This window comes from Emys orbicularis, chromosome 3 (assembly GCF_028017835.1).
Source record: "Emys orbicularis isolate rEmyOrb1 chromosome 3, rEmyOrb1.hap1, whole genome shotgun sequence".
In the NCBI taxonomy this organism is placed as follows: domain Eukaryota; kingdom Metazoa; phylum Chordata; order Testudines; family Emydidae; genus Emys; species Emys orbicularis.
Genome location: NC_088685.1, coordinates 18,106,241 through 18,131,385, shown reverse-complemented (window position 1 = coordinate 18,131,385; position 25,145 = coordinate 18,106,241). Strand labels below are relative to the sequence as shown.

At 43.2% G+C, this 25,145-nt stretch overlaps 1 protein-coding gene across 1 annotated transcript in view; it reads left to right on the top strand.

The window, feature by feature from the left end:
• ADGRF5 (adhesion G protein-coupled receptor F5) overlaps positions 1-20,215 on the top strand; it is a 69,205-nt gene extending 48,990 nt beyond the window's left edge. The window contains exons 12-18 of the mRNA XM_065401721.1: positions 3,155-3,357; positions 4,973-5,152; positions 6,268-7,659; positions 12,233-12,274; positions 12,374-12,433; positions 15,627-15,711; positions 20,136-20,215. Of these exons, the coding sequence (XP_065257793.1) occupies positions 3,155-3,357; positions 4,973-5,152; positions 6,268-7,659; positions 12,233-12,274; positions 12,374-12,433; positions 15,627-15,711; positions 20,136-20,215 (2,042 nt within the window). The remainder of the gene's footprint in view (positions 1-3,154; positions 3,358-4,972; positions 5,153-6,267; positions 7,660-12,232; positions 12,275-12,373; positions 12,434-15,626; positions 15,712-20,135) is intronic.
• The last annotated feature ends 4,930 nt before the right edge of the window (positions 20,216-25,145 follow it).

Below are 25,145 nucleotides of genomic sequence, written 5' to 3'. Positions count from 1 at the left end.
TGGAAATTCCATTGTTTGATCAGCTGTAGCTGCACTGCCTACCGCTAAACCTGTGCATTACAGTAGAAATTTCAGTCCCCTCTTCTTCTGTTAATGCAGCACTTATTTAAACAGCTTTCGAGGAAGACTGTGAACACTGACTCACACTGGTGAATAGTTACTCACACAAGTGATCCTATCAAAGTCAATGAGACTACTTGTGAGAGTAACTGCTTCCCAGTGGGAGTAAGGGATTCACAATCAAGCCCTTATTACTATTTATGGTTTGTGTTCCAGTAGCATTTAGAAACCCTCATCAGCTAGACATTGTACAAACACATAGTCAGAGATGTTCTCCTCCCCAGACAATTTATAATATTTAATGGACACATTTTAAAATTTAGGGAGGTTGGATGATTATTCAAACCTTCTAAACTTTCAGGAGTCTGCAAAATTGGGCTGGAAATTCAAAAGATGTGTTTTTCATGAGATTTTAGTACTTCCTACTTTCATTTGAGCTAGAAATACTTCATCACCAGTAAAGTTTGCAGCTGACACAAAAATTGGGGAGTGGTAAATAATGAAGAGGACAGGTCACTGATATAGACGTGTGATCTGGATCTCTTGGTAAACTGGGCACAAGCAAACAATGTGCATTTTAACATGGCTAAATGTCATCGCGCAACAAAGAATGTAGGCCACGTTTGCATGAGGGCGGACTCTATCTTGGGAAGCAGTGACTCTGAAAAAGATGTGTGGGTCACAGTGGATAATCAGCTGAACATGAGCTCCCAGTGAAACGCTGTAGCCAAAAGGGTTAATGCAATCCTTGAATGCATAAACAGGGGACTCACGAGTAGAAGTAGAGAGGTTATTTTACCTCTGTATTTGGCACTGGTGCAACAGCTGCTGGAATACTAAGTCCGGTTCTGATGTCCACTGTTCAGGAAGGATGTTGATAAATTGGAGAGGGTTCAGAGAAGAGGCACAAGAATGATTAAGGGATTGTAAAACGTGCCTTATAGTTCTGGACAGATTCCAGAAGCTCAATCTATTTAATTTAACAAAGAGAAGGCTAAGGGGTGACTTGATTACAGTCTATCAGAACCTACATAGGGAACAAATATTTAATAATGGACTCTTCAATCTCGCAGAGAAAAGTATAACATGACCCAATGGCTGGAAGGTGCAGCTAGACAAATTCAGACTGGAAATAAGGTGTAAATTTTTTAACAATGAGAGTAATTAACTACTGGAAGAACTGACCAAGGGTCATGGTGGATGCTCCATCACTGACAATTTTTAGATCAAAATGGGATGTTTTTCTAAAAGATATACTCCAGGAATTATTTCGGGAAAGTTCTGTGGCCGGAGTTCTACAGGAGGCCACACTAGATGATCACAATTGTCGCTTCTGGCCTTGAAATCTATGAGACGTTGAATTTTAGCTCTTCTGCTTCTGCTCCCACCTGGAACCCACAAGTGCGGAGGTACATGAAAATGAAAATAAAATAAATTAATAACATGAGTGGATGGGGTCCTAAACCAAACCTTGCTGAACCTCAGAAAAACTTCTGTTCAGGCTTCAGAAGAAGGGTTGGAGAGATTCGCCCATCCCTGTGAATTATTCTTATCCACTACAACAGCAAATCTTTGGGTGCTTTTGCAGGCAAACAGCTTCCCAAAACTTATATCCAAGGGAGGATTATAATTAAGGATCAACCCAAACCAAAACGCTGTATCGAAACACCTCTTAATTTGGGATAGGTCACCTGTGGATATTTCAAACCTGAGCCCATGTCTGCTAATAAATTTGTCCTTGTGTCAAGGCTGCTTCCCCACTTTGAACTTTAGGGTACAAATGTGGGGGCCTGCATGAAGACTTCTAAGCTTAACTACCAGCTTAGATCTGGTCCGCTGCCACCATTCCCAAAGCTAATGCCCTTCCCTGGGAAGCCTTGAGAAACCTTTCACCAATTCCCTGGTGAATACAGATCCAAACCCCTTGGATCTTAAGACAAGGAGAAATTAACCATCCCCCTCCTTTCTCCCACCAACTCCTGGTGAATACAGATCCAAACCCCTTGGATCTTAAAACAAGGAGAAATTGACCATCCCCCTCCTTTCTCCCACCAACTCCTGGTGAATACAGATCCAACCCCCTTGGATCTAAAACAAGGAAAAATCAATCAGGTTCTTAAAAAGAAGGCTTTTAATTAAAGAAAAAGGTAAAAATCATCTCTGTAAAATCAGTATGGAAAATAGCTTTACAGGGTAATCAAACTTAAAGAGCTCAGAGGATTCCCCTCTAGCCTCAGGTTCAAAGTACAGCAAACAGAGATAAACACTCTAGTAAAAGGTACATTTACAAGTTGAGAAAACAAAGGAAAACTAATACGCCTTGCCTGGCTGTTTACTTACAAGTTTGAAATATGAGAGACTTGTTTAGAAAGATGTGGAGAACCTGGATTGATGTCTGGTCCCTCTCAGTCCCAAGAGCGAACAACCCCTAAAACAAAGAGCACAAACAAAAGCCTTCCCCCCCCCCAAGATTTGAAAGTATCTTGTCCCCTTATTGGTCCTTTGGGTCAGGTGTCAGCCAGGTTACCCGAGCTTCTTAACCCTTTACAGGTAAAAGGATTTTGGAGTCTCTGGCCAGGAGGGATTTTATAGTACTGTACACAGGAGAGCTGTTACCCTTCCCTTTATAGTTATGACACCTTGCTTGCACAGTGCTTTGAAAATTGTGTGATTGTTTTAGGAAGAAGGATAATCTTGTGGTTAAGGTCCTAGGTCTAGGATGAAGATCTTGGCTCTATTCTCATTTTTGCCACAGAATTCTTGTAAATTACCTTGGGTAAATTACTCAGTGCTGAGTTTTCCATCCTGGAGATAAGAGGACTTTTCTGTCTCACAAGCGTTGCAAGGTTTCATTCATATTAGTGCTTGTGAGGCATGCAGATACAATACTACAGTGAGGAGTGCCAGGGAAATGTGTGTGTGTGGATAGATAGATAGATAGATAGATAGATAGATAGATAGATGAGACACACATTATATCTATATCTATATATAAATAAACATCCAGAAGGAAAATTATCTGTAATAAGGAAAATACAGAGAAATTAGAGAATTCTATTCCCTGTCATCCATTTATTTCTTTTTCTTAATACAGAAAATAAAGTTATGTGCTCAGGCAGCATTGGTGTGGGACAGCAAGGAGCACAGATAAAAAAACCATGCCCAGGCTCTAAAGATGTGAATGGCATGAACATCACCGTTAGAGGGACTGTAATCTATGTGTGTAACACCAACTGGAAGGTTGCTAGCAACAGCTGCATATCTGACCAAATAAACACACTGCTCAATAGGGCTGAGGTAACAACTTTGTGTTCCTTTCATATTTTTTCAGTAGTTTTAAATAAAGAGTAGACAGGGCTTTCAATTTGTTTCTATTGCTCAAAATGCTTTAACCATTTAAAAAGACATTCAATACGGGAAAAAATGCAACTGTTCAGTTAAAAGTGCTTTTAAAGCTAGGTAATAAACCCTTTGTTCCATGGGCTACGGGGAGCTATGAGTCCGGCAGAGTAATTTAGAACAGCCTGGTGCAGCGCTTATCAAGCCAACTGAAGGAACAGGGTTGTGAGGCATTGAAAATTCTATTACAGTTTAAAGCAAAGAAAATCTCGCTCCCCCACACTCCACACACCCTTAGCCTGCAGGGTCCACTATTCTCTGTCAACTTCTCGAAACACACACACACACACACAAATAAATTATAAAGGCTGAGCGCTGTTATTGTAGATACACATTTTGTGCTTGTTTCCATAGTAAATATAAGGGGGTAGTGCAAATATTTGATTCTGAATAAGGGGTTACCAACCTGAAAAGGTGGAGAAACATCGGCTTAGTCTGCATGATACTTACCTACTGTGCAGACATTATTGTTCAGGTCTCTCTGACTAGGCAAATAGGCCCTGGTTCAGGAAAGCATTCCCCACTCAGGACAGCACTTAAGCACATGCATACTTTTAAGCACATACTTAAGTCCCATTGAAGTCAATGAGACTTAAGCACATCCTTAAAGGTAAGCATGTGTTTAAGTGCTGTCCTGAATCAAGGCTTTATCCCCTACTCACAATGTGTGTGCTATACCACACCTAACCAACCTGGGGACCATAATCACAGGCTTCTACCACTTGCCTTAAAGGTGAATAACCCTTAGCTGTTAGAAGTAGTAGGGCTTTTATCTGCCGTAGGTGAGTGAATTTACTACACATACCATGACTAGCTCTGAATGGAGCATTCATGGCACTCCACAACCAGAGGGAGGGTCACCACAACACAGAGCCTTCACAGGAAGTAAGGAGGGAAATTATGACAAAGTCAAATAGACAAGCCTCTCTCCAGAGCTGTCCAACACTAGCACAACACTTGCTTCTTGCCTCTGGTTCTACTGTAGTGCTGCCTATCCCTCAGTGAGATTTGCTGGCTTGCAACTCCCAGGAGCATGTTCCTGCCTTCTGTTCATACTTCAGTGGCTGGATGGTGACCATCACTCTGTCCTGCCACAGCCTTTACACTGCTCATTAACAATGGTCCTCTATTTGCAGACACACCCCACACGTATGACTGCTCTTCACAGGTAGCTCCAGAGCGTAAGCCATCCCTTGCTGTCAGCTAGTCTCTGGCTTGGAATAATTCCCACAGCATGGTCTCTGGCTGAGCGGTTGGTAGGACCACTCTCATTTTTGCTTTTGTCATAACCCCGTTTCTGATCTGCACTGTCCATTGGATACAACAACAGTCCTGCTGCTGCATCCTTTGTCTTCCCTTCTAGAAATCACCTGCCATCACCCTGTTCCTCTGTCCAACTAGACCAATGCGGGAGTTACATGTCTTTCCCTATGTACTCATTGTGTATCTTGACTGAAGATCAAGCCTCAGGTGCATTGCATATATGTAACATCGTGTTTATTTTCCATTCTAGTCTTTGGTGTATGGTCCACGGGCAGAAGAAGAGCTACCCACATATCTTGAGACTCTTCATAATACTACAATAAAAGAACTACAAGAAATAAACACTTCACCTGCAAACCTGATGGCAATAATTACCATTCTGGATTTGGTTTCAAATATCCCAACAGACGCAGAGCAACACACAATGACAGTAAGTTACAGTTAAGCCTTATAGAAGCTGGTAGGCTCTTTGGCCTTTGCATCAGATGGGAATATACTCCTGATTGGTTAGTACATGGACTAGGGAGGAGTTGAGGGAGTGATAAGGTAAGAGGAAACAAGAACAAAGAAACAGATGAAAGGCCCTGAAGGTGAAGACCAGGAGCTTTGCTTTTATCTGAAAGGATTCACAAAAGGGTGACATGTTTGGAGCAATAGGAGAGAGGACGATTATTATCTGTACAGCATCTAGAAGTGTGCTAGGAACTTTACAGAACATAGAAGACAGTCTCTGCCGCAGAGCTCCTGGTCTTCATTTTAGACATGATACACAAGTGAGTCTGATAAACAGTAGGGATAGTGGAGAAAAGGAGGAGTACAGAGGTTACGGTGGTATGGTCACACAGTTACGCAAATCAAAATGGTTCCCCTAGATTTATAAAGGAAGGCCTTGGGAGATTGTTTCTTTAATAAATTATGGTGTTTATAGAGGGGTTATGAGTTATCTGGGGGATGAGTGAAATCAAGATGATGGAAACGGGGGGAGGCAGCTGAGGTGAAGAGTGTGTGTGAATGGCAGAGGTGTGTGTTGAGGAATGATGGGTTAGAAGCAGGTACGGGAAAAATGAGGAGGATAAATGTGGAGGGGTTGTGATCAGGTAAGGGAAACGAATTGGCAATAAAAACAGGTGAATTGCAAGAGATGAACAAGGAATGGACAGGAAGTGGAATTAGAGAGGACAGGGCTGATTTTTAGTAATATATCTAGCTGGAAGAAATGGCAAGTTTCAACAAGAGACTTGCTGATTTACACCAGCTAAGTGGACTGGATGTTTGAGCAGAAGGGAGACTGGAGTCAGAGATAACACAAAGGATGCAAACCTGGGAGCCAGGACTGGAGCCAGGCAAAAGTGTAGCAGTATTAGAAGGAAAGATGAGCACCTCTGCTTTCAGTGATCCTGACTTGAGACGGGACATCCAGGGGGAAAGGTCTGAGGGATTGTTTGAGAGAGGCCAGGCTAAAAAGATAAATTTCAGATGTTATTATTGATAGTAGCAATGATCGTAAAGATCTTCATTAATACCAGATGTTTGTCTTTATTACAGAATTTCCTCTCTACAGTGAACATTATTATCAACAATTCCAGAATACTTGCCTGGAAACCTCTGAACAATGAGGAAACAGCGAACAGTTCTCTGTTACTGGATTCAGTGGAGAAATTTTCCCGGTCCCTCCGGCCAGTTAATAATACCATTCCTCCTATCACCGACACCAACCTTCAGCTGCAAGGTATAGTTATCACAGAAAATAGCACATCAGACTATAATAAGAACTTTACTTTCTCCAATTCAGCAAACCTCAGCGGTAATGTGCTAATTACGAGCGATACAATTAAGAACTTGAAACAAAACTCGACCATCATCACCGTGGCTTTCTCAAACCTCAGCTATATTCTGCCCAACCCCAATGAGACAGTTAAGGATGTGAACGGCTTGGTGATGATGACAACAACGAACAGCACACTCCCTCTGGACTTCCAGATCTCTATGACATTTGCCAAAAGCAATTTGTCCATGAAAGAACCCCAGTGTGTCTTTTGGAACAACTCTCTCTCTGCTGCTGTAGAAGGATGGGATGACACCGGTTGTCACCCGAAGGATGAAGGAGACAACATCATTTGCATCTGCAGTCACTTGACTTCGTTCTCAATTCTGATGTCATTCGACCAGGGGTCCTCCAGAGCCACACTGCAGTCACTAGATTACATTACCTACATCGGCCTGAGCATTTCCATAGCGAGCTTGATGATCTGCATATTAATTGAATCCCTGGTATGGAAATATGTGACCAAAAACAGAACCTCCTACATGCGTCACGTCTGTATATTGAACATAGCTGTGTCTCTTCTGATTGCAGACAGCTGGTTCATTGTCACTGCCTTCCTACAAGACAAAAAGGAGCTAGTGAATGGGAATGTCTGCATAGCTGCCACCTTTTTCATCCACTTGTTCTACCTCAGTGTGTTTTTCTGGATGCTTGCCCTGGGCCTCATGATCTTCTATCGCCTTGTCTTCATTTTACATGACACTAGCAAGACCATCCAGAAAGCTGTAGCATTCTCTTTGGGCTATGGGTGCCCTCTTATTATATCAGTCATCACCATAGCTGTCACTCAGCCGCATAACACTTACAAAAGGGAAAATGCCTGCTGGCTCAACTGGGAGAAAAGCAAAGCTCTTCTTGCCTTCGTTATACCCGCATTGATCATTGTGGCTGTGAATTCAATCATTGCCGTTGTAATCCTAGTCAAAATACTAAGGCCTGCCATTGGGGAGAAGCCAAGCAAGCAGGAGAGGAGCTCCTTGATTCAAGCCATCAAAAATGTTGCCACTCTGACACCGCTATTTGGCCTTACCTGGGGATTTGGAATCGCAACCCTTAACAAAGACAGCTCAATAGTATTCCATATACTATTTACTCTCCTCAATGCTTTCCAAGTGAGTATCATGTATGCACTGCTTTATTTTCCATGACCACTTAACACAGACTCATAGAAGAAGAAGACAGGAAGGACTAAGATGCTCACGCCCCTGAAGTTACAGTAAATAGATTGTATCAGAGGGGTAGCCGTGTTAGTCTGGAGCTGTAAAAAGCAACAAAGAGTCCTGTGGCACCTTATAGACAAACAGACGTATTGGCACATAAGCTTTCGTGGGTGAATACTCACTTCGTCAGATGAATGTCGTGGAAATTTCCCAGAGGCAGGTATAAATATGCAGGCAAGAATCACTCTAGAGATAACAAGGTTAGTTCAATCAGGGAGGATGAGGCCCTCTTCTAGCAGTTGAGGTGTGAACATTTACTTCTAAATAGAGTTCAGTTTTATTTAGGTAAATTACTAAAAGGCCTTACAACAGCAGTGACACAAAGCCACTTCACATCCTGTGTGTGGCACTGTCAGTTAATTTTTTTTTAACTTCTCCATTGCATCACTAGTAGAAATTTTAAATTAGAATGGCTGTCTTGGCTTTCTTTATATTTTACACTTAAAATTTAGCTTTACCTATTGAAAATAGAATCTCGTGCTATCACCTACTAAAACGATACTGAATTGTCCACAGTAGAAATTGTCCACAATGGGCATCTCTTTTAAAAGTAAATCTTTCACTGAAACCAGAAAACCAAACAAAACTATTTCTGTGGCACTTAGATTTTGCAAGAGAACTACCCTTGTCCTAGTGTTTCACTCTTGATTTACTTGCTTCTTGCTAAAACATATGTCTTTATTACGCTTTCTAATGGTGCTATAGTTCACATTGTCTTCAGTCCATGGTCATGCATAGCTTTGTAATTCTACCTGAGGCTGCTCAAGTCTATTGTATTGTTCAGTGCTGTCATAGCAGCTGAAGCAGAGGTTGACTGACTGGTTTTTGTACTGGAACTTTTTGATACTCTAGAGCAAATACTTGACACACACAAAAGAAAACAAGCTTTTCACTAACTATAGTAGCATAGCACATACAAAAATAAAATACGTTCCCAAAAGCATACATAAAAATACATATTAAAAGGAGGGGATGCTTAATCCTATAACACATTATAGCCTGTTGGTTTTGGGATGTTTTAGCCTGTGTAAGCATTACAGAGTCTGGATAGCTTCTTCCTGTTCATAGCCAGACAGCTACCCAGAATGGATAGTCTCCTCTTTCCAGTCTTTTAGCTGTGTTTGAGGGTGGGGGAAACCACTAGCTTTTCTCTAGTGTCAATTGAATTGTACTAAAGTAATTGAAAAATAAGCAAGCAGGTAGCCTGCCTTACTGTCCTATTATTGATGGTCTTAATTAAGAAGTCTGTTGGTTTATTATCTCATTTCACTAAACAGTGTGCAATCCAAATGGGCTACATTTAAACTAAAATCCTATTTAGGTAGCTGCTCTCTGAGATTGTGATCAGTACCCTTCCTGGCTCTGGTCTACTTCATGAAGATTTCAGCTGTTTGTCATTCAGCAGTGGATGGTGATAGGTTTCAACGCCTTTCATGTTATTAATTCTTTACAGAAGGAAACTGTAAAAACCAAACTGTTCCTTTTGCAATGTGTCCATTTCTTCCTTTGTGCTGCTTCTGAAGGTTAACCTAGGTAGGCTGATCCAAGTCTCTTAATTGTATGGTCAGACCCTAGTTGTGAAGATCATAAGGGAGCGTTTAATACTTGTAATCTGAAGTAAAGCAAAAAGGCATTGTGTGTTTAAAAGCTGACGAGAGTGTGTGGGAGGCATATGGTGTATGTTTTAAATTGGCAGCTGCTCAGCTGAGGGTTTTTACTTCAAATGTCTCATTCAGATGCCCCTAATCAGAACTGCTCTTATAGCTTCCAGGTGTGTTAGTACCATGCATTGCAACACTTCTTTCTCTCTAAAGCAAGGTTTATGTGGCACAAGAAACCTGAAATCTAGAGCCCAGTCATAGAATGGTTCAGAGTGTTTGCAGGTAGGAAAGTGTGAACACGTGTGTGTTAGTTTTCTCACCTTAGATCATTCTCTTTGGTTAGATGTAGCCTAACTATTGAATAGCTACAGCAAGTGCCATGAATGATGAAGAGTTTTGAAAACCTTTATCCAGTAGTAGCATAAACCAGCTCCTGCAGGCTGGTCCTTCTTTGATTTCACCCAAGGCCCAGCCTTGATTCCCTTAGTAAATGATGGAAGGAACCCAATTAAATGTTAGGGAGAGGTAAAATTAGATTGAAATAATCAAAAATGCAAAGTAAGATCTTGGCATCCATATGCAAGCAAATTGTTATTGGGTAAGACTTCTGTTAAGACAGTCTCTTTGACAAGAATGGAGGCCAGATTTCAAGAGGAGTTTCTGCTGTAAAAAACTTCCTTGTAGATTTCCTTTATGGGCAACTGTGGAAAGCTTAATTTAGACTCCTTTTTACATCCAAGAATAAAACAACGTCAACATCCAAGAATATGGCCCCCTGTTTTTTGGTTGTTTTTGAGAGAGAGAGAGAGAGAGCGTGCGCTCTGCTTATTATCTAAAATATAAAAAGCTCAGCCAGATTCTGCAGTAATGGGTACTTCTATCAATGCATATAATAATGTTAGAGCTGTATTGATCATATCATTTATATGAGTTTGCAACTGCTAGAAGAGGGCCTCATCCTCCCTGATTGAACTAACCTTGTTATCTCTAGAGTGATTCTTGCCTGCATATTTATACCTGCCTCTGGGAAATTTCCACTACATGCATCTGACGAAGTGAGTATTCACCCATGAAAGCTTATGCTCCAATACGTGTTAGTCTATAAGGTACCACAGAACTCTTTGTCAGTAAATAGATTGTGTTTCTTACTGATTGGTCTTTGCCAATAAGTTGTGAGGTAATTCTTTCCCCAAATTACGCAAACAGCTTTACTTTGTGCATGGGAGCAAGATTCACTATGGTTAAGAATGTATTCCCATTTATTATGTATCCTGAGCTACCATCAGATTCTGTTTCCTCCAGTGCTTCCAAATAATTAGGGATTGTAGGACGGCAGTCTAGATCTAAGGTATCAAAGACACAGTAAATTGATGAGCAATATTAATAAATGGGAAGTAAACAACTGAAATGGACCAACCCACCTGACTGACTGTTTTCTGCCAATCATGAGCTAAGATTTTTACTTGCAGAATGAGTTCTAACCGTTAATGAAGTAACCTGGGAGTCTGGCCTCTTGAGTTCTAGTCCTCTCTCTGCTTTTCATTCTGCCCAGGGCTTTCAGGGTCTATAGCTCCATGGCATTCCATCAGGCAGACTGTTCTAGAGCAGGGACCATATTCCCTTTCACTGAGAATTTGGAAATTTTTGGTTTCTTTGCAGATGAGAAAAACATCCAACAAATTCTGAAATATCAAATTCTCCATAAAATGGAATTACCTTTCTCCACCCAGCTCTGTTAACAAATAATAATTCATTTGTGTAAACCACTCAGATTCCCTGGGTGAAATGCCTTATAAAATTGAAAATTACTATCAGAATTATTGTGTCACTAAGGTACGGCTCTGGGGGGGAAAGGAAATGTTTGGAATAAATATTTGGGGTTTTTTTTCCCCATTTTTTTGCCCGGTATGGAAAAATTGTCAATTTTGGGGGAAATTGAAAAGGAACTGTTATGAAATATTTCAGCGAAATAATGTTTAGAATAATGTTTAAAATAATATTACTGCTGCCCTTCCGGCCTTCAAAATATTTTCTAATAATAACTAATAAGTATTTTAAATGAACAAAATGTTTCTCTAGGCAAAAAAATGCACCTAAGTACCTGAGCATAAAGTTGCAGCTCATCCCTAATGCTAGATGTATTTGTCCTTATTATCTGAATCAAAACAATAGAATTTATACTTATTTATTTCATAAGTATACCAAACAGTACTTTTTATGTGCTAACTAAATTATGCATAATACATTTCTCATTCTTACAGAAGTTAATCAAGTTTAGTTTTGATAAGCAAGTAACTACTGCAGATATTTCAGTTTTTCACAAAATTTCATTTCTTTTCTGAAACAAAAAGAGGAAAAAAATGTTTTTCCCCCGTCTTCAAAATTTTACATCCCTAGTCACTTTGCATATTACTTTTTGATAGCAACATGTTAACCACACAGTAACAGCCTGAGAAAGAATGGCAGTCAATATTGTGGAAACATATTGAATAAGCACTACTGCATTATAGAACAGGGCATTTAACTGGTCACCATCTTCTCATGCAGTACCCAGGAAAAATGGGATGATTTAAAGACACAATGACATCCATAACCTGGAAATTCCTTGTCTGTGTTGGTTTGTGTCACGTCTGTGAGCTGAATTATTATTACTATCTATATTACAGCAATGCCTAGAAACCTGAAACAAGATCAGGACCCCATTGTGCTAGGTTCTGTACAAACACATAGCAAGAAACGGTTCCTGCACTGAAGAGCTTATAGTTTAAATAGTCAAGACAGACAAATGGTGGGAGAGGAATGCTCTAGTGTGATTAAATGTGGACAAATACATATATTTATATTTAAATATCATATTTTTATAGGGATTATTCATTCTGGTGTTTGGAACTCTCAGGGACAAGAAGGTAAGAATTCAACTAATGTCTTACACCTGATACAAAGATATGCTTAGTATTTGAATTGACTGCATGGATTTACTAATTTACTTTGTTTGCAAACCACAGGTAGTAGAAGCCTTGCTGAACAAATATTCACTTGGAAGATGGAGTACGCAGCAAACAAAGGTTAATCCTCTCTAAGAATGGATTTCATAGTTACTTTATTAATACTCTGCAGTGCCTCAGATGTATTTTCATCAAACATATTTTATACTCATTCTTATTTACTAGAACTGCTCAAAAAAGAGAAGAGTTGGGAGAATTTTTTTTTTAATCTTTTCAAAATTCAAAATATTTTGACCTATAGTTGGTCAAAAATGGGGGAGGTGGAGTTATGAAAATGTAATCAATATTTTTACTTTTAAAAATTATATTCAAAATTTATTTGATTTTTTTTTTTTTTTTTAAATTCAAAACAATTCAACTAGCTCTACTATTGACACACACAGGACCATAGAAACAAATAGGGTGCCTGATTCTGGGGGAAGTGCCCACTGACTACAAGCAGGAAGGGATAGAAATCCACATGCTTCTGTGGGCATAACCGCTTCGAAGGGCACGTGTTAGCAGGGCTCACATTAGCACTCTAAAAATAGCTGTTTAGATGTTGCTTTGACAGTGCAGCTCAGGCTCTCATGCCCACCCCTTCCAACCTCCTCCCCTCCAAGCTTGAGAGCCTTTGCTCCAGCCCAAGCTGTGAGGTCTACACAGCTATGAGAGCCCCACCAGCAGGGGCGGCTCTATGTATTTTGCCGCCCCAAGCACGGCTGTCAGGCGGTTTCGGCGGCATGCCTACGGGAGGTCCGCCGGTGCTGCGCCTTCAGCATCCCCACCGCCGAATTGCTGCCGAAGCCGCGGGACCAGCAGACCTCCCGCAGGCATGCCGCCGAATGCAGCCATGCCGCCCTCACAGTGACTGGCAGGCCGCCCCCCGCGGCTTGCCGCCCCAAGCACGCGCTTGCTGTGCTGGTGCCTGGAGCCGCCCCTGCCCACTAGCATGAGTCTGTGTGCCTGGGCTGGGAGGGTCGCTCCCAGATGCAATGTAGACATGCCTTGACTATTGGCGGTCAGGAGGGACTTTCTCTGGACACAGCTTTATCCCAGAATTTCCTACTGCAGGTTTTCCTCCACCTCTCTCTGTAGCATCTGGATACTGGACTAGATGGACCACAGGTCTGATCCAGTATGGCCATTCCTATGGCCCTGACATTTTTAAATGGTTAAATTCATAGAAATATGGGCCTATGAGAGACAATGGAGTTTATGCACAGACGAATGAGTTATAGCTGTCGAGAAGCCACTGCTGCAGTTGATACGAATTAGCACCCTTGCTGGCAGGCACATTAGAATCCCAGGATGAAATACACTTGCAGTCCCAGAGCTGATACCTCCACATAGTTTAAGGCACTTTGTCCAGACAGTTCAGGAGAGCTTGCACTGTGCCTGCCTGTTCTGTACTTATTCTGTGGGTTGACGGAGGACTTCACCAACACACCTTCACTACAGACTCTTTGTAAAGAGCGTGTCTGCCTCCTGTCAGGCTGGGAACATTTCCATCCAGCTTTTTAAAAAAAATATGTCATTGTTCATCTGGTACCTGCTAATCTGCAGCCACTGGTTGGGTTGTTGATACGAATGGGTAATAGTGTTCGATCGGAAACTCATCCAGTGCTCCACTGCAATCAGAAATGAGTACCCTAACTAAAATTACACACTCCTGACTCGGGAAAAGCCCCCATTGGGCCAACTCAAACTCCCAGCAACATCAGTGGAAGTTGCACCCTTCAGGATTTTGGCCTCTTTCAATGGGAGTTTTGCCAATAAGGAGAGAGTAAGCAAAGCAGATCAGGCCCTGTGTGACCATCCTTCTTAAAAATAATTAATTCACGTTCATCTTCTTCCTTGATCACCTTATGAACTTGTGTTTCAGAGCTATTAAATTGAATCCTTTTTTCCACAGTGATTCAGTCTGACGAACCTTATAAAAACACTATCACGTTTAATAGGGAATGAGGACCCTGCTATAGAAAGTTTAAACAGATCTATTGCAGAGATCTCATTAAATTCTATAGGCTTTTAGAGTGTTTCTATTGAACCCTTCTTTATCTCTGGAGAAACCTGTTGGTTCCAGCCCTATAGAATTCTATGAGACTTTTCCATAAAGGAAATGTCCTTCATCTCCAGCAAGATAAACTCATTTTCTCCCTGCCCCTCTGTAAAATACCAATTGTTTTATAGTTTATGTTCCACCTGCCCTCTGGTGGTTGGAATCAGACTTGCTGAAATGCTTGTGGTAATCTCATCTGTTGATGACTGACTTAAAGAGGATGTCAGGCATAGTGCTACTGGCCATGCTAATGGGAATTCTCCTTGAGCTCAAGTGGCAGAAGCCCTGTGCTGTCTGGAGTGAAAGGGCTTGTAGTCTAACCCCATATATCATATGCGCCATTTAGGCAGAGGCTGTCTGTGGCTGTGTCTTGTACTTTATTTTAAGTTTAATCTGTCTGCTTCTCTCTTGTCCACGATCATTACCATAAATGTACGTATTCCTGGCTGGAGAATATGCCAGACAAATAATAGAGTCACAGCACACACACAAACAATTCAGACTAAAACCACAATCCAGTCCAAACAGAGCAAGCCACAAGAAAGCAAACACAGAGAGAAGTGAAGGCTCTAATTTGTGCTGATAGGTTGAATGCTACTGGATGCCCCAATAGCATCATTATTCCCTTTGCAATAGATTGCTTTAAAGCAGTGGTTCTCAACTTTTCCAGACTGCTATACCCATTTCAGGAGTCTGATTTGTCTTGCGTACCCCCCAAGCTTCACCTCACTTAAAAACGACTTGCTTACAAAATCAAACATAAAACTACAAAAGTGTCACAGCACACTGTTAATGGCAAATTGCTGACTTTCTCATTTTACCATATCACTATAAAATAAATTGATTGGAATATAGATATTGTACTTACATTTCAGTGTATGGCATATAGAGCAGTATGAACAAGTCAGTGTCTGTACAAAATTTTAGTTTGTACTGACTTCGCTAGTGCTTTTTATGTAGCCTGTTGTAAAACTAGGCAAGTATCTAGAAGAGTTGATGTAACCCCTGGAAGACCTCTGTGTACCCACAGGGATACGTGTACCCCTGGTTGAGAACCACTGGTTTAAAAGGCCCCTTTATCTAGCCTATCTCACACCCCATTTATATGCCTCCTGTGTGCTCCACTGAATAGCATTCTATTCACACAATCTCTTTTAAAATGTAGCAGAAAATGTTCCTGACTTTTAACTAAAACCAGTTTCCATCTTACAGTTAACGTCCCTGGGTGATTCTGCCCCCGTGTTCTCCATGAGCTCTCCATTCTCAGGAGCACTAAACAACTTATTTGGCAAAGCAGGTATGTGACAATGGCTACGTGATAACAAGGACAACAGACAGGATTTTTGTGTCCATTTTTCAGTAGCTGAAGGCAGTGGAATGACTGGATTTACAGCGGTATAACTGGGAGCTAGAGCTGGCCTATTAAGGTTTGTTTAAAAATTCATTAGATTAGGTTTGTCTAAAAAACTCAGTCATCTCAAGCAGTTCATGGCCCTCAGAGACCGAGTACGGGTTCTTGAGACCAGAGTGACTGAACTTGAGAAGTTAAGGAGACAGAGAAGTACATAGAGGAGACTTTCTGGGACACAGTAGAACAGTCCCACATCCAGTCTGACAGTCTCTGTGCTGTTGAGGAGAATGAAAGTTTTGTGGAAGGAGAACATCAAGCTGGAGCAGAGAGAAATGATCCTGTAGTTGGGACCATCCTTCCAGATGATGCCATGGTATCTTCTCACACCGAGGATACCCCTCCCGGGGAGGGGACCTCTGTTATTAGGAAGAGACAGGCAATAGTAATGGGGGGATTTGATTTTAGAAATATAGGTAATTGGGTTTGTGATGACTGGGAGAACCTCATGGTGAATTGCCTGCGAGGTGTGAAGGTTGCGGACCTCTCAACACATAGAGACAGACTTATGTGCAGTGCTGGGGAGGAGCCAGTGGTTGTGGTACAGGTAGGTACAAATGACATAGGGAAAGTAAGAGAGAGGTCACAGGGGCCAAATTTAGGCTGCTAGGTAAGAGATTAAAGTCCAGGTCCTCCATGGAAACATTCTCTGACATGCTTCCAGTTCTATGCATAAGGCCACTTAGACAGGCAGAACTGCAGGGTCTCAATTGTTTGGTGGAGGAATTTAGGTTTATTAGGAACTGGAGAACCTTTTGGGAAAGGAGGAGCCTATAGAGGAATGATGGGTCCACCTAAACCAATTGCTGGCATGTAAAATTTAAAAGGTCATAGAGAAGTTTTTACAGTAAGGCCTTAGGGAAAGCCGACAGGTGCGGAGAAGCACATGGTTCAGACAGACACATCCCTTAGGGAAGGATTTATTAAAGGGGATGCTCTATTAAAAATAAATATATGGAGATATACCTCTCTCATAGAGCTGGAAGGGACCCTGAAAGATCATTGAGTCCAGCCCCCTGCCTTCACTAGCAGGACCAAGTACTGATTTTTGCCCCAGATCCCTAAGTGGCCCCCTCAAGGATTGAACTCAAAACCCTGTGTTTAGCAGGCCAATGCTCAAACCACTGAGCTATCCCTCCCCCCTCTATATCCTAGATAAAAGGAGAGGATAGAAGTTAATAAAATACAGATAGAAATTGAAGAGAAACAGTCAAATGAGAGAGAGTCTCATTCAATTACATCACATGAAGGCCGACAACTAACTACTGATAAATTTTATAAGTGCTTGTGTACATATGCAAGAAGTCTAAATACTAAGATGGGTGAACTTGAGTGCCTGGTATTAAATGAGGATATTGATATAACAGGCATCACAGAAACTTGGTGGAATGATGATAATCAATGGGACATGGTAATACCAAGGTACAAAATATTTAGGAATGACTTCATTGAAATCCAAGTATAGAGCCAATACTTCACATACAAAAATGATACATGCATCCAGAGAGCATAATCATAACCAGTAAATCATAACCTTTTCATAGACATCTCACTTGACAAACTTTGTTGCAACCACTGTTATATATTTGCAGCAAATCTTGTACAATGATCTATATGGTCACATTGTAATCAGATAACGTCACACTGTGTGTGTTACCTCAGGATGGGATGCAGAGATAAAATTTCTAGACACCGTTAATGACTGCTTCTTCAAGCAGCTAGTCCAGGACCTCACAAGGGGAGAGGCAATTCTTGATTTTAGTCCTACGTGACTCACAGTATCTGATCCAAGAGGTGAATATAGCTGAACTGTTTGTAATAGCAACCCTAATGTAATTAAATTTAACCTCCTTATGGGGGGAAGTACCAAAGAAAACCACCACAGTAGCATCATACTTCAAAAAGGGGAATTACACAAAAATGAAGAGGTTAGTTAAACAGATATTAAAAGGAACAGTTACAAGAGTGAAATGCCTGCAAGCTGCATGGAAACTTTTAAAAAACACCATAATAGAGACTCAAATTAAATGTGTACCCCAAATAAAAAAAACAGTAAGAGTACCAAAAAATGTAACCATGGGTAAAACAATAGAGTAAATGAGGTGGCTAAAGACAAAAAGACATCTTTTAAAAAAGTTGGAAGTCAAACCCTACTGAAGTAGGAGCGCTGCCAGCTTTTCTGCCGCCCTAGGCGGCAGAAGGTCCCGCCCCGAAATACCGCCGCGGTCGCCGCCCCCCAAATTGTAGCGCCCTAGGCGACCGCCTAGGTCGCCTAATGGGTTGCGCTGGCCCTGTACTGAAGAAACTAGAAAGGAGCATAGTCAAGTGTAAAAATATAATTAGGTAGACCAAAAAACAATTTGAAGAGCAACAAGCAAAAGACACGAAAACTAGCCACAAATTTTTTTTTAAGTACATCAGAACAGGAAGCCTGCCAAACGGTCAGTGGAGCCACTGGATAATTGAGGTGCTAAAGGAGCACTCAAGGAAGATAAGGCCATTTCAGAGAAGCTAAATGAATTCTTTGCATTGGTCTTCACTGCAGAGGATGTGAGGGAGATTCCCACACCTGAACCATTCTTTTTAGGTGACAAATCTGAGGAACTGTCCCAGATTGAGGAGTCAATACAAGAACAAACTGATAAATTATACAGTAATAATTCACCAGGACTAGATGGTATTCACCCAAGAGTTCTGAAGGAACTCTAATCTGAAATTGCAGAACTACTAATTTTGGATATGTAACCTATTGCTTAAATCAGCCTCTGCAACAGATGATGGTAGATAGCTAATGTAACGCTTAATTTTTTTAAAAGGCTCTAGAGGCGATCCTGGCAATTACACGCCAGTAAGCCTAAATTCAGTATCAGGCAAATGGGTTGAAACTATAGTTAAGAACAGAATTATCAGACATATAGATGAATATGATATGTTGGGGAAAAGTCAACACAGCTTTTGTAAAGAGAAATCATGCCTCACCAATCTATTACAATTCTTTCGTGGGTCAACAAACGTGGACAAGGGTGATCCAGTGGATAGAGTGTACTTGGACTTTGGTGAGGGACCTTGTCAAAGGGTTTCTCGAAGGCTCTTAAGCAAAGTAAGCAGTCATGGGATAAGAGGGAAGGTCCTCTCATGGATCAGTAACTGACTAAAAGACAGGAAACAAAGAGTAGGAATAAATGGTTAGTTTTCACAGTGGAGATAGGTAAATAGCAGGGCCCCCCAAAGATCTGTACTGGGACCAGTGCTGTTCAACATATTCATAAATGATCTGGAAAAAGGGGTAAATACTGAGGTGGCAAAGTTTGTAGACAATACAAAATCAATGATACTGGGCTAGATGGACCATTGGTCTGACCCAGCATGGCCATTCTTATGTTCATGACATGGTGCAATCAGTATAGTTCTGAGCTACACTGCACCACCTAGGACTGAGGAGATCTGAGCTGTTGCTTGAAAGCAGCACCTCTTGGCATAGGGTAGCTGTTTTACTAAGGCTAACTTATTAATTGATACTTAGGGAGGTATTGTTTTAAACTCAGAATAACTTGGTCCCTATAGGTGTGATCTTTTTAACCCAACTATAGCTCAAAGGAGATGAGGAAAGGTTTGGGCTGAAAGCAGCAAATGAGGGATCTTAATAGATAGCAAACAATTATGTTTTAAAAGTGTCTTTTTAACCACATATTGGGGCAAAATCTAGTGCCAGAACCTACTGAAGCCAAAAAGATTGCATCAGTACAACCAAACAGAATTTCTCCTATATTTTTAAAAAGCCAGGCCACGATTTTCCCAAATGGGTGTTTAAAGTTATACTCCCACATTCGTATTCAGGCACCTCAATATGTAGCCTGATTGCTTTCTATGGGAACTGCTGAGTGCTCAGCACTTTGAAAATCGAGTCACTTCTTTAGCTACCTAAGTATTCATATATTTTAAGGCCAGATAGGACGATTAGATCATCTAGACCTATCTGAATATGAACGTACGAGTTTATCATTGGGCACCCACTTTAGAATCCAGGCCTCAGTCGGCTTGCAGAGGTGTAACGGAGAGCAGAATTTACATCAGCATCTGGAACTCCATAACGGAATTCAGGTGTCCCTTTCAAACAATATAACTAATGCAAGTCAGCGTAATCTATCTGTGTTAGCATCTGATACAAATCACAAGTCATGTTGTTTTTGTGGTCTGTGATGTAGCCACAGTCCAGACTGAATCCTTGTTATGGATAGATGGGTCTGTGTAACATACAACCAGTGCAGTGCTATTGTGTCTTCAACCCCAAAACATGCTTTTTTTCTTTTCAGGAAAATACAAAATCTCTTCCACAGAAACAACAGGTTCGTTTAGTGAGCACACCTCCAACACATATTCTGGGCTTCACTGATGTGTTGCAAATGTTGAACCAAGAATGTGTGAAGGGACCTAGGTCTTTTTGCGAACCATACGTCAAAAGAATGAAAAAAATACTCTATGAATCAGAGAGAAGTGGACATCACCCAGACTGCACTGTGCCTTGGCGTGTTCTTTAACAAGCATCCCTTCTACTTAACCTGTATGGAAGTTTCATGATGTGGAATGTTAAAGAGACCACTAATGCTAAAAGAAATGTAAAAATATTCCACATAGGCTCCCCTTGATCTCAATGACAGTTGACGGCAGTCAGCATCAACGTGGAGGTGCTCAGCACGGCACAGGATTGAGCCATGACACTACATGACAATAGACTTCACGTGGTCTTAATAATTTCACTTTTCCAATTTTCTGAATGATGCCAAATGCATACATATATACACAAGTGCATCCAAGCCCATCCTCTCCCTCCTACTTGCTCCTGTAGGGGGAGATGGTTTAGTAGTCTAAATTTCTTGCTTGAGCTATCTAGACTTCCTGGAATGACAGGGTCAAACCCCAGATGGGTTAGCTCAGAGTGCTGACCTTCTGAGACCTGGAGTACCCTGATGATTACTACAGGGAGGTCTGTCAGAGATGTGACTTAAAAACCTAAGTGTTCCTTGCTCTGGTTTAACACTGAAGGCTCTCTATGGGACTTTTGTAAGAACATGATGGCTTACCTTATATCCCTAGCTAAAATTCCCCCTTCCTCATGGGTATGTAATGTGTTAGGAGATGGTTGGTTGCTGCACTCCATCCCACAGGTGACTGCATTCCTGTGGTGTATGTATATAAGGTCCCATCATGTAAGTGCTCAGTGATCTTCCATTGACGACAATGGTAGGCCCAAACTCAGAGGGCTTGCAGGATCAGTACTACCGTAAAACACTTTGAGTGCCAGGCAGGATGAAAGGTGTGTAAATTATTATTACAGTGCTGAATTTGTAGCTTCACAATTGTTTCCATGGCTGCAGATTTTGATGTCTTAAGCCAGAATTACGAGAGTCGCCTGCAAAACACTCATGGCCAAAGACAACATTGTTTGCAATAAAAGGAACTCTTCATGCAAAATTTGGCATAAGGTATTTCACAAGTTCACCCAGTTCTGGATTAGGGGCCAGATTCACCACCATTATCAGTGGGTGCAACTCCATTTGGCCTCAGTGGAATTAGGCCCACGTATGCATGTGGCGAATTTGGTCCTGTGACTGCACTGTAGGATGAAACTTGTGTTGTGGGGAGAGAGATGTGTCTGTTACACAGGGGTGTGGGATGGTAGCAGAAGGGGAAATAGAGAAGTATTGGTCAAGCAAATTCTTTATACTGACAGCAATTTATTTTTCTTTAAAGTCTCCTCCAGTGTGAAAGTTCTTCTTTGAAATGACCTCCTTATTCTCAGAGCTTAGAATAGGTGCGAAGTATTGTAAATGGGTTGTAGCTTCAATGGCTAACAGGAAATGGATCCTGCATTAATGAGAGCACTGCTAAATTATTCTGGCCTCATAATGGGGACAAAGACCCTACTTCAGAGGAGTCGATCCCTATGCTGCTAAAGCATGTGCTTCATTTCAGGTGCTTTCTTCAGTCTCATTGACAGCAGTGTGTGTCAGGGCTTTGCTGAGCAGGGGCAGATTGAAATGCATGCTTAAGTGCTTTGCTGAAAAGGGACTGAATGGGGAATATGTAACAAGCACATCCCCAGTGCAAGGATGTGGGCTAAGACTGCCGTCAAGATTCTCAGTCCTGCCTAAGTTCCCTAAAGCTGCCTCAGACAAGCAGCTGAGCCCTCCCCCTATGCAAGAGCAGTGCCAGGCCGTGGCCCAGGTGAAAGCATCAACCCTGCCCGGTTGTGCTAAATTTTTGACATGGAACTGCTGTCAATAACCACATTCACCTCTAGGTGTGCCCCTCGCCAGTTCCCCTGCAGCATCACTGCAAGGTGGATTGTGCAATACGGGTTTTCTGTCCTCTGGGAATGGGACTTTATAGCAGATCCCGATGCCCTCATCTGTCTGAGTGTGCGAGAGCAGCTGTCTGTGCCTGGTTAAGCATGGGATCAAAATGCTTTTTCACCGATTAATGGTCCAGGACCTTTGGGAAGCTGGAGTGGAGGGAACGATTCTGATTTGCACTACATGGCTGTGCAAGGGGGAAAAGGGGTTGTGAGATCTCCCTTTGGCCCACGCATGGGCTGCTTGGACTCTGGGTCCAAATGCATAAGAGCAAGCAGTATTATTCTCTCCCTTCTTTTCTGGAGCAGGTGGCCTCGAATGCTCAGAGCCTTGGTTCTGCTGCTCCAACTTGCTGGCCACAGTAGCAGAGCCAGCACACGGAGGGTGGCAAAGGGGGGAATTGGGACTCAAAGGGGAATCGTTTGACACCGTGTTCCCCAGTGGTACCTGCATATGCCTAAAGTGCAGACTTAGCCTATCATCTGTAAAATGCTTTGAGATCCTCCAGTATGAAAGGCGCTACATCACATACGACAAATGTCAGCCTTATAACCGTGATTGCCGACATTTCTCTACATAGAATTGACCTGCAGAATTAGTAATTGCTCAACAATTCTGGAGTTTATACACTGTAAAATTCACATTTCATTTCTGTGAACTATGAAAACTGTTGTGCCATGATTTCTTCATGACACTGTCATGTACTAGCCATCGAAGCTTAGAGTAGGCTTGTTACATTGCCCCAAGGAAGATACATTTATGCAACAGCTGCATTTTAGAAAGGTAAGTTTGTCAAGAAAAATAAAACCCATGTTTAACAGTCACACAGTCTCTTAAGGACTGACATAAGCTAACGGGTTGTTATTTAAACAACATTATCTAACATCTGTCTGGGTAATCCAGCTTTCTTTCCCTAGATGGGGATTCAGAATTCAAAAATGTACAATAAAGTCTATTCACAATCTCGGGGGAATTCCCTTAACCATCTCCCATTCCACTGCTTAAAAGATTTTTCTTTGGGGCAAATGCTGGTAATTCCTGCGCAACTTCTTTCAGTGTTATTTTACAACCCTTCCTTTTTAAAAGAAGTAATTGATAATGTCTTCCATTTGTAGGATACTGTCTATAGTACTTTACAAATGAGAGCACTTTATTTTTGTACTATGATATTCTCCCTAATACAGTAACTCCTCACTTAAAGTCGTCCCGGTTAATGTTGTTTCGTTGTTAGTTGCTGATCAATTAGGGAACATGCTCGTTTAAAGTTGTGCAATGCTCCCTTATAATGTTGTTTGGCAGCCGCCTGCTTTGTCCACTGCTTGCAGAAAGAGAAGCCCGTTGGAGCTAGATGGTGGGGACTTGGAACGAGGGTGGACTGGCAGCAGGGCCGGCTCCAGGCACCAGGCAACCAAGCTAGTGCTTGGGGCGGCACCTGGAGGGGGGCGGCGCGGCGCTCTGGCCGCCGGGGGGAGAGCCGAGCCCCAGCCGGGGCTCGCCGCCCTCTCGCCGCCCTGCCCCCGGCACTCTGGCCGCTGGGGAGAGAGCCGAGCCCCAGCCGGGGCTCGCCGCCCTCTCGCCGCCCTGCCCCCGGCGCTCTGGCCGCCAGGGGGAGAGCGGAGCCCCCGCCGGGGCTCGCCACCCTCCCCCCCGGCCGCCGGGGGGAGAGTGGAGCCCCCGCCGGGGCTTGCCGCCCTCTCGCCGCCCTGCCCCCGGCGCTCTGGCCGCTGGGGAGAGAGCCGGGGCTCGCCGCCCTCTCGCCGCCCTGCCCCCGGCGCTCTGGCCGCTGGGGAGAGAGCCGAGCCCCAGCCGGGGCTCGCCGCCCTCTCGCCGCCCTGCCCCCGGCGCTCTGGCCGCCCGGGGGAGAGCGGAGCCCCCGCCGGGGCTTGCCGCCCTCCCCCCGGGGCTCCAGCCACCCTCCCCCCCGGTGCCCTCCCCCCGGCCGCCGGGGGGAGAGCGGAGCCCCCGCCGGGGCTCGCCACCCTCCCCCCCGGCCGCCGGGGGGAGAGTGGAGCCCCCGCCGGGGCTTGCCGCCCTCTCCCCTGGTGCCCTCCCCCCGGCCGCCGGGGGGAGAGCGGAGCCCCCGCCGGGGCTCGCCGCCCTCCCCCCGGGGCTCCGGCCGCCCTCCCTCCCCCCCCCCCCGCGGGGCGGCCGGAGGCTTTTTTACCTGGGGCGGCAAAAAAGCCAGAGCCGGCCCTGACCGGCAGCCCCCCTATCAGCTCCCTGCTCCCCTAAGTTCCCTGTGTGGCAGCCACCCAGCAGGCTATCAATCGCTGGCAGTTCAGCTGTCCCTCCCCCCCACCCCTCATGTGCTGCTCCTGCCCTCTGCCTTGGAGCTGCTCCCGGGATTCTCCTGCTTGCAGTGCAGAGGGGTGGTGAAGAGGGGTGCTAATGTCAGGGTGTCCCCCTCTCCCCGGCTCCTGTACCCCCATCTCCTGTACCTTATCTCCACAGGGAGTGGGGACACTACAGGGCTCAGGACTGTGGGAGCTTGCTGGCAGCAGCTGCTGTCTCAATTTGCTAATCTACTTAAAAAGGCAATGCACTTAGAGTGGGGTCAGCATACTTAAAGGGGCAATGCGCGTCTCTCTCACACAGGGGGTGTGTCTCTCTCTGCCATGCTGTCTCCCCTCCCTCCATTCATGCTGCCTTGTAGAGTGTGAAGCGACATTAACAACATGTTAGCCCTTAAGTGCTAGTTCATCATTTAGCAATAAGGCATGCCCTGGGAAATATCCCACCCTCTGACTTCACCACCTCAACCAAGCTTCACAATCATCATTGCTGTGTACAGTATTAAATTGTTTAAAACTTATACTGTGTATATGTGTGTATACACATATATAATATAGTCTTTTGTCTGGCAAAAAATTTTTCCCTGGAACCTAACCCCCCCTTTTACATTAATTCTTATGGGGAAATTGGATTCGCTTAACATCATTTCGCTTAAAGTAGCATTTTTCAGGAACCTAA